The 18,353-nt window shown below is 43.2% G+C and overlaps 1 protein-coding gene across 1 annotated transcript in view; it reads right to left on the minus strand.

Moving 5' to 3' along the window:
* LOC126285222 (protein O-mannosyl-transferase TMTC2-like) overlaps window positions 1–18,353 on the minus strand; it is a 534,787-nt gene that overhangs the window by 313,331 nt on the left and 203,103 nt on the right. Inside the window, exon 4 of the mRNA XM_049984523.1 lies at window positions 11,353–11,581. Within this exon, the coding sequence (XP_049840480.1) occupies window positions 11,353–11,581 (229 nt within the window). The remainder of the gene's footprint in view (window positions 1–11,352; window positions 11,582–18,353) is intronic.

Consider the following 18,353-nt stretch of genomic DNA (forward strand, 5'->3'; position numbering starts at 1 on the left):
CACAGAAGAGGGACGAACATGAGAATTGGACAAGGTATTGGAAAACACTACTTTATTATACTAAAGGATTTATGATTTTATGCAATTATCTCAGGACTAAATTACGTGTGTTATATTATTGGTACAACTTTCCCACGAGACTGAACTATGGTGTTAATGCTGAATGTGTAGTTCGTCAAGTCGTATTTCTCCAGAAGCGTTTCTTAATAGAAACAACAAGTATGAAATTTAGTTTCACTTGACTTTCCTACCCCAGTCAAACGTGACTCTCAGTGGTTGCCATGAAGCTGGTATCTCTGGTTTTGCTGACGCGGCCTTCTGAAGATAGTGAACACGGGCAGTCGGTAGATGACAAATAGGGCGGCTGCAGCTCAGGAAACCCCCGCTATGTAGACTGTGCGGGCGTAAGCTGTCGCCAGCATACCAGTCGGCAAAGGTGCAGAGGGGCCAGAGACACACCGACAGGTAACACGACGCCAACGCCTTCTCGACAGCACGTATTTAGGCCGCCGCCGCTGACCGGAGGGCCTCACTGACTGACACTCTAGTTTGGCGTCTGTCAGTTCAATCACAGAGCGGGCTCAGCTCACGTCACAGTCTATGACAGTGCATAGCAACCAGATTAGTGGCTACATTGAGACTAAAGTCTGTAATAGCAAGATACCGATACTGTCTGCAAGAGCACTATTACTGATGAGCTTGTACCACAAACACGGACTCTGTTCAAGGTAAGTAGCAGCTTCATGTAAGTAAAGAACCATAATAATCCACTCGTGTATTTGTGTTGCAGAAAGAGGATAGGAGCCACCCATAGCAACATCTTCTCCCTTGCTTCCTTACCGTACAAGACTCTACAGAGACCACGCCAGTACGAGGAGGGCAGCTGCAATTGTCTGGAAGCAAACGGAAGAGCTGTCCACAGCGCCAGTGCCATACCCTACATGAGGGAGAGCTGACGGCGTTCGGCGGGATGGCGAGTTCTTCGTCTGTTGTCACTGCGTGCCTGTGTGGTATCAGAATGTAAGTGTTCGCGATGTGGGCAAAGGCTTGTTTCACGGTTGTCGCAGTTGTGAACGCGCGCCGCATGTCCTACTGAAATGTGCGACGTATTGAGTGTTGCACAGTTTTGGATTAAGGCTCAGTTCATGTAACGACACCTGTTTGAATTCTTTTGTACTTAATAGATCGTGATGTGGTTGCTGTTGGTAGCACCTGGGACAGCGCACATCTACATCCTTCAGGTATTGTTCATAAAAAAGACGCATGGTTAGTATTATTTGTTAATAATTGTCAACTCCCTTTACGATCTGTTGTTCGAAGCATTTGTAAATCTTTATCTTTTTATTCCAGAGGGGGGTGGTGCCGCCTGATTATGGGGTAATAATCAGAATAGTTAAAATTTTATAAGAAATTTGTAATGTTTAAATTAAATGAATGTTTGCGTTCAGAACAGTTGCCTTTTAGACAGAATTTGTGAAAAATCTTCGCGTTTTCATGTTTTGTGTGTTTAATGTTTTTAGTACCTTCAATTAGTTTAATGTAGTTAAACTGTGTTCAGGCCGATTCGAAATTTTTTGTATAGTCTTTCAGCCTTAATGTTTAATTTTTTTACAGGGTTAAGTGCTGGAAGTTGTGAACAGGCAGTTAAAGCTTCTTGGAAAATAAAAAGGTGTGTCGAAGGAAATGTTATTTCTGGCCGGCGAGCCAATTAGTAACCCCCGCGTCCTTATTAAGCCGTTCTCAAATAGCGTCCCACGCGGGAAACACAATTACGTTTCCACATTTGTTATGTATGTAATTACAAAATGGTTCAAATGGCTCTGAGCACTATGGGACTTAACATCTGAGGTCATGAGTCCCCTAGAACTTAGAACTACTTAAACCTAACTAAGCTAAGGACATCACACACATCCATTCCCGAGGTAGGATTCGAACCTGCGACCGTAGTGGCCGCGCGGTTTCAGACTGAAGCGCCTAGAACCGCTCGGCCACACCGGCCGGCATGTAATTACACTCGAGTCGTATGATCATCCTATGACGTCCGTTTCAAATCGTTAAATATTCACGGAACGGAAATTTGTAATGTATTGGTAGCGTGCGAGGAACCGCACTGTGAGGTCTTCATACGTGAAGGTTTTTATCTTACGTATTTAAAACAAAATTTTCTTGACATCGAAATATCGTGTTTGGAAGAGGCTGATAACCGGCAGAAAACGCGATTTCCACGAGATGTCGTCAAATCGCCGGGAAAGTCGAAGAAAATTTTCTTGGTTTACGGCGGGTCACGTTTTTTTCATTTTTCATACAATAAGCACTGATTTCAGTGTCAAAGTGACAGAAACCGAATAATATTTCCACAATCCATTCATGACGCCAAATGTTAGGCGGTTGTGTCCGACACTTTCTCCTTCCAGTGAATTGTAGTGGGCTAACATCCCTTAATGTCACTGCTACAAAACGAAAGTAAAAATAAATGCTAATGAGCCGTATTATACATATGAAACACTGACGTGATTTAAAAGCTACAAAAGTTACTTGGCGCACATAAGCATCCGGTGTTAGATAATTTAGAAACACATACAATTACGATTTATGCGTTTGTAGTCCACACACTCTCATAGAGTCTGACCAGGCAGGCGTTGCTGGGCCCCACTGTGCCAGCCAATTAACCGACGGAGCGAAGCAGAGGCTGTCAGTCTCATCTAAAATCACATCTATCAGGTTAGGTGACACCAGTAATTATGCCCCTCGTCCCCGCACATGATTTCATTTAGGAGTTTAGTATTCATTACATACACTGTGTTGTGCGTGTCTGTGGAGGAGGTGGAGCGAGGGGGGGGGGAGGGGAGCACTCTCGTGCGACAGAGCGCACGTACTCCACTTCCATATAATAATTATTTTCCTACATGTCTTCACATTGGACTGTTGTTGTTGTTGTGGTCTTCAATCCTCAGACTGGTTTGATGCAGCTCTCCATGCTACTCTATCCTGTGCAAGGTTCTTGATCTCCCAGTACTTACTGCAACCTACATCCTTCTGAATCTGCTAAGTGTATTTATCTCTTGGTCTCCCTCTACGATTTTTACCCTCCACGCTGCCCTCCAATGCTAAATTTGTGATCCTTTGATACCTCAGAACATGTCCTACCAACCGGTCCCTTCTTCTTGTCAAGTTGTGCCACAAACTCCTCTTCTCCCCAATCCTATTCAATACCTCTTCATTAGTTATGTGATCTACCCATCTAATCTTCAGCATTCTTCGGTAGCACCACATTTAGAAAGATTCTATTCTCTTCTTGTCCAAACTATTTATCGTCCATGTTTCACTTCCATACATGGCTACACTCCATACAAATACTTTCAGAACGACTTCCTGACACTTAAATCTATACTCGATGTTAATAAATTTCTCTTCTTCAGAAATGCTTTCCTTGCCATTGCCAGTCTACATTTTATATCCCCTCTACTTCGACCATCATCAGTTATTTTGCTCCCCAAATAGCAAAACTCCTTTACTACTTCAAGTGCCTCATTTCCTAATCTGATTCCCTCAGCATCACCTGATTTAATTCGACTACATTCCATAATCCTCGTTTTGCTTTTGTTGATGTTCATCTTATATCCTCCTTTCAAGACACTGTCCATTCCTTTTAACTGTTGTTCCAAGTCCTTTACTGTCTCTGACAGAATTACAATGTCATCGGCGAACCTCGAACTTTTTATTTCTTCTCCATGGATTTTAGTTCCTACTCCGAATTTTTCATTTGTTTCCTTCACTGCTTGCTCAATATACAGATTGAATAACATCGGGGAGAGGGTACAATCCTGTCTCACTCCCTGCCCAACGACTGCTTCCCTTTCATGTCCCTCGACTCTTATAACTGCCATCTGGTTTCTGTAAAAATTGTAAATAGCCTTTTGCTCCCTGTATTTTACTCCTACCACCTTTAAAATTTGAAAGACAATATTCCAGTCAAGATTGTCAAAAGCTTTCTCTAAGTCTACAAATGCTAGAAACGTAGTTTTGCGTTTCCTTAAACTATATTCTAAGATTAATTGGATTAAACATGGGAAAAGACATGAATAACATAGCGCGCGCGCGCGCGCTCGTGTGTGTGTGTGTGTGTGTGTGTGTGTGTGTGTGTGTGTGTGTGTGTGTCAGTCAGTGACTTGTACGCTGTCATTTTACAATCAATTACGACAGAGAAAGATTCTTTGTAGGCTTCAATCTTAAGATCTGTTTATTGCAGTTCACCACGGTAGTCTATCCAAAGCATTGCTCTTCCTCTCTGAACAGCTGCTGCAACCTACATACATATGGACCTGCTTGCTGTATTCAGATGGTGGAGGAATTACGCCGGACATCCGCGGGACCTGTGGTAGGAGTCTAACGTACCATCATACCAGTGGACTACGTGTGCATCCGTGATTGATGTCATCCTCGACAGCCGAGCCATTTTCCAGCAATATATCTCTGCCTGTCAGGCCCAGAATTGTGCCACAGTGGTTTAACGAGCAATGTAGTGAACTCATATTGATGACTTGATCAAAAAATTCACCTGATCTGAACCAGATGGAACACATCTGGGATGATATTGTGCACCACATTGTCGTGACAACCACCGGACCGTTATTCACGGGAATTGCGTGGCCTTGACTCAACACCTGTTACCACTTTCTTTTGGAAACATGAGAAAAACTTGTAGAGTCCATGTTATGCACAATCGTAGCTTTATTAAGCTCCAGAAGTGGACCAAAACTCTAGTAAGCAGGTGGCCATAACGTTTTGGTTTATTGGCGTATGCAGGGTGTGACAGAAAGGTACGGTCAACCTTTCATGTCACGTTCGTCGCACACAGGACATGAAAATATTTTTTTGTGGGCGTTAGGCTGGCAAGGTTTTACTTCCGAGAAGAATTATTTCCCCACATGTCTTTATATTGCATTAACCATGGGAAAGGACAGTAATAACGTAGCATGGGAATATCTATTACACGAAATGTTCATACTGCCTCCGTCAGCAGTGATACCCGCCGTCGCATTGAATCCCAGATGTTCTACGAGGGATATTCGGAAAGCAAGGAACGATACGTCTAGAAATGGAAACCACAGTTAAAATCAAAACTGTTTTATTTGCAACGGTTAGCAACACCTTCCAGCTACTTCTATACACAGTCGCCTCTCAGAATTAGACATCTGTCGTAGCGTTGTACCAACTTTTCAATTCCCTCGTTATTGAAGTCAGCCGCCAGTGCTTTTCGACAATTTTCTACTCTGGACTGCAGCTCGTTGTCTGTGTCAAAATATTGTCTTCATATCCAGCGGTTCATATGAGCAGAGATGAACCTCAGGGGTAGCTAGTTACGGGGTGTATTGTGGGTGATCAAACACTTCCCATAGAAAACGCTGCAGGAGCATCTTCATTGCCTCTGCAGAGTGCGGCCGAGTATTGTCGTGTAGAACGAACCGCATGACAGTTATGTTATGTGGATAGCGTAGCTTCAGGCGAAATCTTTCGCCAGGCCTTCATACTTGGCGGGAGATGCTAATTTCTAGCCCTCTTTACGTTCTCGCTGTGAGCTGAGAACTGAGAAGAGGACATGATGCGATTGACGGGCATTCTAGACACAGTGCCCAATGCATCTGTGCAAAGCTTCATCAGATTTTCACTCTATTTTCCATTTCGCGACAGATCGTTCCTTACTTTCCGAATAATCCTCGTATAAATTTGTGGAGTCTCGCAGCTTTCCTTAACAGCTACACCAAGACTCTCTGTACTTTGTCATACTGCGATAAGGTGCTGGAGGACTTCCAAACGTCCTCGCAAATAAACGTCTAGTGGGCTCAGATGCTGAGAAGATGGGCAGCAGAGAATTGGTCCATCTCTTGCTGTCCATCTGTCAACATTAGTTGGTCATAGAAGTTGACAGCTATCAGCACTGAAACACGGCACTGTGTGGACAAAATAAAACTGCTCCAGAAATATATCATGCTCCTAAAGACAGGCAATCCAACACATGTAATTTGCTCCAGCTGCAGGTTATGTAAATTGGCTTGCCTATCTTCAGGTGCACGAAATATTTTACGGGGCAGTCTTATTTTGCCCACATTGTGTGATCAAAATAGTGTTTTTTAATATTCTGCGTGAAACAGTTTCATATACTACGCTTATTCTTTTATGTGTCCCATAAAGACGAGTTGTGGAAGACAACTGTAACATGCGAGTAGAACATTACAGGACCCATTTGCATGCAATGTACTTTCTTCTGCTGTGAGTGTGGATGGGGTACAGAGACTTTGGTTGTAACTTACACATTCCGTTTATTGGCTAAAGCAGCGATTATAGAATAAAAACAGAATTAATTTGTGTTAAAATGTGTGTATTTGACAGATAATTTTAGTAAAGTGGTTTCCTCCAACACGAGAACTAAAAATTAAGAGCTTTGCAACAACTGCCCAAAAGTAAAGCGCTCTTAAAATAGCGATAACAGTTTCTAATTTATTTTAATTAATATAAGTGCAGTCATAAGAGCAAGCTCATACATGTCATAATATACCATTAAAGAATCGTCCATAAAATACTTGAAAATGCCCTAAAGGTGGGCAATCGCACATCAGGAGAGAATGAGAGCTGAACGAAATCGGTAAAAATTATAGTGTATTGCGATAGCTCATTTGCAACGATATTCCCATTGCGGGTTTAAGCACCAGGTCAATAAATTCTCAACTGTCCCTGCAGTAACCGTAGCGTTACTCGCAATACAAATTTATGATTACCATAATCGGATTTTAACGTACAGACGGGGTGTGGGGGATTTAGGAGTGCAGTCCGTTTGCAAGGTTCCTTGTTGTTGTGGTCTTCAGTATGAAGATTAGTTTGATGCAGGTCCCCACGTGACTCTATCCTGTGCAAACATTTCATCTTCGAGTAACTACTGCAACCCACATCCTTCTGAATCAGCTTACTGTATTCATCTCCTGGTCTCCGATTTTTATTCACTTACACTTCCCTCCAGTACAAAATTGGTGATCCCTTGATGTCTCAGAATGTGTCCTATCAACGAATCCCTTTTTAGTCCAGTTGTAACAAATATTTCTTGTCTCCACAATTCTATTCAGTACCTCCTAATAGTTTCGTCATCTACCCACCTAATCTTCAGCAGTCTTCTGTAGCACCACAGTTCAAAATCTTCTATTCTGTTCTTGTTTCAACTGTTTGTCAACCATGTTTCACTTTCTTACCTATTGCGAACCTCGCCATGAGAGTACGTCCTGCTCTCAAGAAAAGTGCCAATCTGATGGGGTTGTTATAGACGAAGTACACTACTGTCTATTACCTTCGAATCACACATTTAAAGGTGGGTGCATTCCTTCCTACACAGAAAACACCGTTGTCGTTTGTGAGCGATATTTATGTCAATTACGTTGACGGCATACCTCTTTCCTTTGTTTTCCCGTTCTTTCGGGAAAACTCAACTTGTTGACATAATCGCATGAATAGTGTGTGCTGCTCCCATGTGCACCTACCAAAACGGCAACCACGTACGGTTTCCCTGCTATGTATATAGTGGTGAAGATCTGGCCTCATAAAATATTGAGTAATTTGTTATTGAAAACCACTGATGAAAATGGTTGGCATATGTATTTTACTTTTATTATGTAGGAAAAAGTATTATTTTCCTATTCTTCAATTCGTTCCATGTGCTATCGTTGTTTTCTAAATGTGTCAATACACCTTGCCAATAATGGATTCACAGTCCGTAATTAGGTATTTTCTTTGCGCGCGTTAAGAAGAAATATACAGGAAGGGCATAATCAGGAGCGTTGGTATACCTTAAGGGAGTGCGGTAGGGGTGCCGGTGTTCACGGTATACGTAAAGCACCTGGCAGGTAATGTGCCAGGCAGTGAGGCTCTTTGAAGACGATACATAAACGAATAACGACGCGACATGGTTAGAAAATTGTTACGAAAAGCAGAGAGACTTTGTAGATGACAAGTGGTTGATGCAAAGATTGGTACCTGATCCTAAAAACAAAGAACTGCACCGTAGTGCGGATAAATAGACAGAAGGATCGGATATCGCTTGACTATTTCAACGGTGATTAGTCGGTGACCCCTGTTGCGAACTCTTTGAGCCAGGTGTCTGTATGTCTGTGGAGGAACGTCAGCTCATCCATGCTGAAGAGCGGAAACCAGAAAAGGCAGAAATGAGGACACAGGTGTGTGAAGCGAAGTCTCTGTTCCAGCTCATCCCAAAGGTTTTCCACTGGTTTCACGTCGTGCATTTGGGCGGGGCAGTACATTTCGAGAATGTTATTATCCATAAAAGGATTGCCTAACTCATGCTGCTATAAGAGAGTGTACATTGTTATGCTGATACCAACAATCATCGTCTCCGTGCTATTCACTTACTGTACGCAGCACACAGTCCTGTAATATATGTTCCTATTCTTCGGCATTTAACACTGTCTTAAGTGCAGTAAGCGGCCCATTACCTAACCATGCAAAATACCCCCATAACGTAACACCACTTCCTCCATTTTTCATTGTTGACACTACAGATGATGGCAGGTAATGTTCTCCATGCGTTCGTCCAACCCAAACCATTCCTTCGGATTGCCACAGGGTATAGAGTGATTCATCACTCCAAACCACTAGTTTCCACTTATCCACTGTCCAGTGACTTCGCTCGTTACACTGCCTCAAGCGTCGCTTTCCACGTCGCTTTCCACTGACTACAGAAATGTGTGATTTATAAGGGGCTAATCGACCGTTGTACATCATCATTTTCAACTCCCTACGCAGTCGTCGTGCTAGTTGGACTGCTGGTAGAACTCTGGAAATCACCACTGATTACTTCAACAAATATCACGCGATTTGTTACAACCACCCTCTGCAGTACTCGATGCTCCCTGTGCGTCAGTACATGAGGTGTGAATGGTCTTTGCTTAGCTGTGCTTGCTCCTTCGCGTCGCAATTACCTGACCGATAGTCAACTTCGACAGCTTTAGAAAGGTCGAAATATCCGTGATGGGTCTGTTACTCAGATGACATTCGGTGACTAGACCACAATTGAAGTCACTGAGTTGTCCTGAGTCACTCATTCTGCTGTTACTGGAGCTCTGCTAACAACACAATACTCCCCGCCTCTTTTTATACTGGCACGTCCACCGGTCGTGACATCTAGCGATCAATTCAGCGTTACATAAGGGTGTCTGATTCATTTGAAAGGCAACCTTTTGACTGCCTGTCCAATAGTCACAGGCAACATTTTCGACGCTCTTCAGCTGAGTAGCACTAAGTCGCTGCACCAGCGCCTCCTGGCCAGATGAGAAATCTAAGGGGTGTCGGAAGGGATGGCTGCCAATCTGGTTCTTAGGTAATAGTGAATGGCTGTCTCTGTTCAGAGACATTTATAAAGTGTGCAACAGAACTGCACGGGTGGCACCGAGAGTTTTGGCAAACAAGGGGATCTTCAAGAGACCGTTTGCCGGTTTGTTCACGCACGTTTCAACGTCGCCAATCCCCGCTATTACGCCAAAGGAGAGTGTGAGGCTAGAGGGCTGGAAAAACATAAAGAAACTTTACTGCTTCGGATCACGTTCTAATTTCGACACAGGCTACTGAACGGTCCCTAGTGGTGCCACCCTGTTCACCAGAGCAAAAATTGTTGTCTGGCTACTCTTCAAAGGGATGGTGCTTAGTTAGCCTTCAGGCCCCAGGTTTTCCTTAGAGGAGAGATGAAGTGTCTGGAGGATTTTAGCAGTGTCGAAAGACTGTCGAGAACACCATCCTGTTGCTCACCACGCCGCTAACTGTAGTTTTTGGCCACTTAATGTGCGAGAATCAGCGTCCCAAGGGAAGGGGTGATTCCATTGACGTCCTTTATACTCTCCCCTGAGCTCTTTTCGCGCTGATTCCGAGCGGCTGCATTTCCGAGCTGTTTTGCTCGGCCACCCAGAAGAAAATCGAATGATTTCAACTCTGGGCGTTGCGATTCAAACATCTATCGTAGAGGCGACAAGAGAAGGGGTTTAATGTGGGTAATACGAGGTGTGATGACTTTCACATCATACGGCACGTGCCAGTGGCATATCATTAAACGACCTGATACCTCACATGAACTTGTGAGCTCTGGCCTTTTTCCGCATATGGCGACATCTTGCTGTATGAAGCGTTACGAATCCCGAGAATGACGTCGCAGGGAGACAAGCTTTTGCATCGCTACAGCGGATGATTTTAGGCACCTTTGAGCCAAATTTTGAACTGCTTTCCAATGTGATTCAACTACGGGGTTTCAGAATAGTTGTCCTTCAGCGGTGTTGCGCAGTGTAGAAGGCTCTTGACCAACTCATCAGTGCTGTAGTAGAAGGTTGTAGACCGACTCATGTTCCGTAGAAGGATCTGATTATAACTGTATGAACATACCGCAGTAAGTTCCACAAGAAAGTGTATGCCGTTATCTGCATGAAATAAAAGACACAATTAAAAATATTTGATCACATGAAAATACATGTTGTTACTAATTGCACAATCACCTAATACTTAATCCAATCGCCTTCATTATCTATTATAGTTTGGCACTTTTTGGCACCATTTTTTCGAGTTTTTTTGCACATACTCTCGGTAACAATCTTCATATTGTCCTGACTTAAGGACAACTGTTTCCTAGTATATTTTGGCTTCCGTTTAAGCTTCATCGTAATATACGACCAAACATTTTTGATCGGATTGGCATCCATAGATTTTGCGGACCAATCCATCGCGGACACCCCATTGTCTTGTTTCCACGCTGTATAGAAACTGCAGAGATGTTTCGAATCATTATCCTCTTTAGGCACCCAGTTTGTTTTGTTAGAACCAAATAGCTTCTTAACGGACCTCAGAAAGCATTTTTGGTAAATATTGCACACGTTTTCAGCGTTTAAATTGGCTTCAGATATTTTGCACTCATTTTAAACTGCAGCTGACGAAACATTCAACTTTCACACTGTTTATCTATATACTGTGTAAAAACGCTTTGAGTACAGGTTCTAAACCACTACTAGATATGTCGCTGCGGACGTTACATTTAAAATTATGGCGTACAGTTTCTTGTGTAACTAATTATAGATGACGGAGATGTACTCACCTTCCCCAGCAGTGCCATATTAGAAGGATTAGAAGGCTGTGGACAGATTAACGTGCGACAGCAGTGCTGTACTAGAAGGCTGTGCAGAGACTAAGTTGCGCCGGCAGAGTTGTACTGGAAGGCTGTGGAGAGACTCACATTCACCAGCAGCTCTGTCCTAGAAGGCTGTGGAGCTCAGGTGCGCCTGCAGTAGTGTACTAGAAGGCTGTGGAGAGACTCACGTGGGCCAGCAACAGCCTGGGCCGGGCTAGGCCCCTGGCCAGCAGCAGAGCGGCGTCGTAGGCGGCGCAGACGGCCAGCGCCGCGACGCCCGTCTCCTTGCAGAGCAGCGCGCAGGTGGACAGCGCGACGCACGCCACCAACGGCGGCAGCGACGACGGCGTCGGCGACAGCGGCATTGATGACGTGGACAGCCTGCGGCCGCAGCGCAGGCAACCCGCGGCATCCGCGCTGCAGCACGGAGACGTGACGAGTGTTAAGAGGTGGAAGCTCCTGCTTTTACATACATAATGTTTCACGGATTTTAAAAAAGCCCAGAAGTACCATTTAGTCGGTGAGCTGTAGGATGCGCTATGACGTCAGCATGTGCTGCAGCCACTCACTGGGTTTGTCTGTAGGGGTGGGAGGGGGTAAGTAGACTTGCCGTGACTACCTCTGGGTCCACAGTACTTGGCTAACTCCATTCGGAAAACATCGACTGAATTGTGTCCGTACGTTCATGAAGTTCGGAGCCAGTGGACAGCATATAAATCGCCGGCTGCTGTGGCCGAGCGGTTCTAGGCACTGCAGTCCGGAACCGCGCGACTGCTACGGTCGCAGGTTCGAATCCTGCCTCAGGCAAGGATGTGTGTGAGGTCCTTAAGTTAACTAGGTTCAAGTAGTTCTAAGTTCTAGGGGACTTATGACCTCAGATGTTAAGTCTCATTGTGCTCAGACCCATTTGAACCATACTAATCATTTGAAAATTGTTTAATCACATCTTCTTGATGCTATGTGTATTTAAGATGTATTATAATTAACGGTGTCGAAACATAGAGACGAAACATCAGGTCCGCATACGAATCATTTGGAAGATAATTATAACTTTGTGGTCACCAGCCACCACTGGCTCGGGTGTGTGTAAACATCATTCCAGCTAGGAAAAAGTAACAATACTGAACAGTATTAACTTATTAGAGGTACTTTGGCAGAAGTACAGGTGTTTTTTATGAACATGACAGCAGTTATTTGACTGTACTCGTACTTAAAGGAAGTGCTTAAAAAGTGTAGTCCTTGTACCCGCATATAGGCCTGTACCCGTCGCCGTAATATTTTCAAACAGGCGTGGTTCGTTTCGACTTTCTTGACAAGCAGTGACAAGTCTCTGCACGAGTGCTTCAACTGTGTTAACTGTAGTGGCATACACTACATCTTTAAGGTGGCCCCAGACATAGAAATCCATGGGATTTGGATCAGGTTAGAGACCACAGTAGGGGTCCACCTCCAGGTCCTCCTAACCCAATCCATCTCTGGTCCTATCGACGCATTAGATATCGTCTCACCACAGCAGCAAAAGGTGCCGCTGCTCCATCACGAATGTATCACAACCTCTGGCGTTGCTCTAAGGAAACAGCCTCAAGTAACGCTGCAGATATCGAAGGTAATTCCGTCCACTGTGTGTGTTTCGTGAGGTGTACGATCCAACAAGACGATCGCCTAGTACCCCTAACTACACACTCAATGAGCAACGTCGCTGATGTATAGACTCATGCACAGCGTGTGAGTTGTGCCTAGATGTGCCAGGAGTGAACTCTCCTTCATCTGTAAATAAAATGTTAGTTTCAAACGTGAGATTGCCTACAGCCTGTTGTTGTATCCACTAACAGAAAACTGGTATTAGGAAAAAAGTCCGCCTCTCTCTGACACTCTCGTGGTGGTCGTATGGGATCACAGCATTATGATGCATTATTCTCCAACAAACTACTGTGGTTCATTCCAATAATTTGTGTGGTAAGTCTCCTTGCCGAGGTTCCTGGAGAGCGTTCGATTGTTTCCATCACCAAAGTTTCAAGCAGACGTGTAATTCTTACAAGCTTTCCAGCTGCCGCAGCACTTGTAAATCTCCCAGTTTCTCGAAGACATCGATGCATCCTTGTAGACGTTCGACTCTCGGGGTGCTTTCGGGCAGAGCACGCTTCTTTGTACAAGTGTGCAGCCTTCCGTGTATTGCTGTTAGCCCCACCAAACACGAAGAGCACATCCGAATACCCCTCGTTACTCCAATCGTCAAGTTACCACCAATACTCGTGGATCACAACTGACCCTCCAGAAACAACTGACGTATGTGGCACTGTGACTGTGTACTGCACTGTAGTATCCATACTGTTTGCAGCCCCACGTCTAGAAAATGTGAACAACGGCCACGCAATGACCCACCGGCATGCAGCGTTTACAGAGGATCGCGGCAGTAGTGGCTGGTAATCACAAAGTCGCAGTTATCTCTTAAACGATTAGTCTGCAGACCTTCGATTACTGAAACTTTTTTGCTTCGACTGTCGTTTGCTTTGAACTGTATGCATTGACTCCACTATGATACAGGCTGTATATACATATATCTTGAAATGCAGTGCGAGGGGCTCTCATAGAGCTGACAAAGAAGCTGAAGCTGAATCACTAAACAGTATGAAACAGGAATAATCTATAACGGAAGAAGACAATCCTGACAAATGTTTCATTCGTTGAGCAGTACACTGTTTCCACAATACTAATGCTAAATCTTTCCAGTATTAGAAGAAAAGGACTTTTAGGTATTCAGCTGGATTTCAAAGAAGTTTAGCAATGATTTGAGATACACATGTAGACATAGTGCAAAAAGTCTGATGTTGCTATCGAGAAAGGAAAATATTTACAATGACTGGCTGCAATATTTCAGAATAATTAAGAAGTACTGTAATAGTGAGAAGTCTACTATATACGTAGGGACTTCAGTAAGTCAGTTACACATGGTTTCTCAACGCTGAGGCCATTGTGCAACAAGAGTGACACTTAGATAGATTACTAAAATAAACAACGTCAGATTCTATTTATTTATAACTAAATATATAAACAAACAGTTGTGATACAATCTGCTTCCTCAAAGCTTACTTAAACTAATTTGCAGTACAGCGAAAGAAGTGAAAGAAGAATATTAGATCCGTGCACTTGTGTAAAGAAACACCTTCATATTATAACGTAAAATATGCTTCTCGATACAGTCACGAAAAGAAAGAGGAATAAGTGTTAGCGTAATGACAGAACAGATCATTGTCAGTGTAGAAGCGAACATCATTGAGTAATGATGTAAGCAGCATCAATATCTCATAGGACACAGACAACTATTACTAACAGCAACATCGAGTACACTAGAGGCGTCAGTCTGACGTAGCGAGTGTGGTGTGAGCCCCAATATTTTCAAGTTGAGTATTAGCAGGGGTTCGCACCATCCCTTCCCCTCGCTCAGCTGCTTCCTTCCCCTTATTCATAGCTTGCAGCTCACACTACACCTCGCCAGGTATACATGTAAACACGATAAGCACTTAACGCTGAATTTAAGAGTGATATCTTTCACAGATTTCAGCCAGCAGATTACATGTAACTACCCATTACCAGCAACACCGTCCTCTGTGTGTTAGTATTTAATTTTAGTGCCGTAAATATATACTCCACATTCTAAATTCTTAATTTCCAGGCTTTCCATAAATATTGGGTTGGTGCATAAGTTTACAGAGTTTTTGTTTTGCATATTGGGATTCCTCTGGGTTTATTTAGCGATCGCTATTTTTTATTTGTAGTTCACTGTTTGATTTTTCATACTGTCGTCTTATCACCTGGAGATTGTGAGCGGAGCTGAGGACGCTAGAAGATGGAGTGCCAAGTGGGTAAATCGGAATATTTCCGACAGATTCTTCTGAGTTCAATAGACGCGTGACAGCAGCGGAAGCAGCCCGAAACACGAGGTCGTGTACGGGGACAATGCCAATGTACAGAGCACGGCAGGAAAACTGTTTTCTCGTATCAAGACGGATTGTTTCGACATTAGTGTTTTGACGAAGATTGTTTAAACACATTAATCCACATCGATGTACTCGAGCACTGGCACATGGGATGAACTGTGCACATTCCACCATCATACGACATTTACATGGGTATCACATGATCTATGCCAAAATCACGAAAATCAGCATATGTGCTTCTCTGCTTGCTCATTATCAACTGGCTTGTGGACAACACTGACCATTCCTATCCTGTATCGTCACTGGTGAAGAGAAACGGTGTGTTTCGCCAATATAAGGAAAGGAAAAGAATGGTTGAGCCAAAACAAAGCAGCAACTCTCCGTACAAAGACCTGTGCACAGCCACAGAAGACAATGTTATGCATCTGGTGGAACAGCGATGGGGTGGTGTAGATGAATTGCTTCTCCAATGTGTAAACATCACTACTGATATCTGACAGAAAACCCAAAGAGATTCTGGTCATACATAACGCTCACCAGTGGCAAGGCACGATCAATACCTTCACTGCGCGATAACAACGGTGAAGTCACTGATGACAGTGCCACTAAAGCAGAGTTATTAAACACGGTTTTCCGAAACTCCTTCACCAAAGAAGACAAAGTAAATATTCCTGAATTCCAATCAAGAACAACTGCCAAGATGAGAAACATAGAAGTAGATATCCTCGGTGTAACAAAGGAGCTTAAATCACTTAATAAAGGCAAGTCCTCCGGTCCAGATTGTATACTAGTCAGGTTCCTCTCAGAGTGTGCTGATAAAATAGTTCCATATTTAGCAATTATATACAACCACTCGCTTACAGAAAGATCCGTACATAAAAAATTGCTCAACTCACACCAATAGCGAAAAAGGGAAGTAGGAGTAATCCGCTGAATTACAGGCCTATATCACTAACGTCGATATGCAGCAGGGTTTTAGAACATATACTGTATTCAAACATTGTGAAGCACCTCAAAGAAAACGATTTATTGACGTGTAGTCAGCACGGATTCAGAAAATATCGTTCTTGTCAAACACAAGTAGCACTTTCAACTCATGAAGTAATAAGTGCTTTCGACAGGGGATGTCAAATTGATTCCATATTTTTAGATTTCCAGAAGGTTTTCGACACCGTTACTCCCAAGCGTCTTCTAATCAAACTGCATGCCTACGGAGAATCGACTCAGTTGTGCGACTGGACTCGTGATTTCCTGTCAGAAAGGTCACAGTTCGTAGTAATAGACGGAAAGTCATCGAGTGAAACAGAAATATTATCCGGCGTTCCCCAAGGCAGTGTTATAGGCCCTCTATTGTTTCTGATCTATATTAACGAAATAGGAGACAATCTGAGTAGCCGTCTTAGATTGTTTGCAGATGATGCTGTCATTTACCGTCTTGTAAAGTCATCAGATGATCAAAACGACTTGCAAAATGATTTACATAAAATATTTGTATGGTGCGAAAAGTGGCAATTGACCCTGAATAAAGAAAAGTGCGAAGTTATTCACATGAGTAGTAAAAGAAATCAGCTAAATTTCGACTACGCGATAAGTCACACAAATCTGAGGGCTGTAACTTCAACTAAATACTTAGGGATTACAATTACAAATGACCTAAATTGGAACGATCACATAGATAATATTGTGGGTAGAGCAAACCAAAGACTGCGATTCATTGGTAGAACACTTAGAAAGTGCAACGGGTCTACCAAAGAGACTGCTTACACTACGCTTGTCCGCGCTATTCTGGAGTACTGCTGTGGAGTGTGGGATCCGCATCAGGTGGGACAGACGGATGACATCGAAGAAGTACAAAGAAGGGCACCTCGTTTTGTATTATCGCGAAACAGGGGAGATAGTGTCACAGACATGATACGTGAATTGGATTGGCAATTATTAAAACAAAGGCGTTTTTCCCTACGACGGGATCTTCTCATGAAATTTCAATCACCAGTTTTCTCCTCCGATTGCGAAAACATTCTGTTGGCACCCACCTACATAAGGAGAAATGATCATCACGATAAAATAAGAGAAACCAGGGCTCGCATGGAAAAATTTAAGTGCTCGTTTTACCCGTTCGAGAGTGGAACGGTAGAGAGACAGCATGAAGTTGGTTCATTGAACACTCTGTCAGGGACTTTATTGTGAATAGCAGAGTAATCACGTAGATGTAGATGTAGATTGTCAACAACTGAGATATCTTGCATACGCAGTCCAAGTACAATGACCAGGAAGAATAGGTGAAGTGATGCTAGTACATGATAACGCCCCGCTGCACTCTGACGGACTGACAAAAAACACTATTCAGGATCTGGGTTGGGAAGTCATTCCGCACCCGCCTCATTCACCTGATCTTGCGCCCTCAGATTTTCATCTTTTCCGCTTTCCATCGAAGAAGCTCCAAGAAACTTCCTTTCCCGATGAAAATGCGCTTCAAATATGGCTCGACAAGTTTTCCGACACAAAATCAAGTGAATTATGCAGTCGCAGAATCTAACAGCTACCCCAGCGTTGGCAGCATGTCGTAAATAGTGAAGGGGAATATATTATTGATGACTAAAGTGTCCGTTATGTTTATCTGTTGTGTTTATAAAACTTACGGGAAAATGTTACGAACTTATGCACCAACGCCATAATTTCACCAAGACCATTCAGACGAGACGATTAAAATGCACTACAAAACTAATCATACAGATAAAAAATCTGTAATTACTAAATAATTTAATAAAGTGTTAAGTATAATACCATATAGATAAAATAATTATATTTGTTTATTACTTCATTTAGTCTTAAAAATCACTATCAGCTCGTATTTAGTCTGAGCTGGCATCAAAGTACTGATGTAGTAAATAAAACAATCATTAAGTGGATGAGATAGTGTTATTATCGAAAGAGCTGTGTTCACTTTTTCTTGACCGTTTATTAGAGAGGGGTGTGGTGTAGTTGAATGGAGTGGGGACAGAGCACTTCCTGCTCTCCTCATACAGTGCTGCCATTACTCTTGTAGATTATAATTTGTGACAACGACGGAGAATACCTATGTATCTCCACAGAGAAATTGGGTAATATCTGCTACATGGCGAGCACTGCATCAGCGTTCCCTTGACCACAAATAATGGTATGGTACAACAAAACTTAACCCAGCATTCAGACCGATTGTGACATTATTACTGCTCACAGTGCGTTTCGATGACTAACGTTTGGAGCAACTG

The sequence above is a fragment of the Schistocerca gregaria genome, chromosome 8 (genome assembly GCF_023897955.1).
Source record: "Schistocerca gregaria isolate iqSchGreg1 chromosome 8, iqSchGreg1.2, whole genome shotgun sequence".
Classification (NCBI taxonomy): Eukaryota; Metazoa; Arthropoda; class Insecta; order Orthoptera; family Acrididae; genus Schistocerca; species Schistocerca gregaria.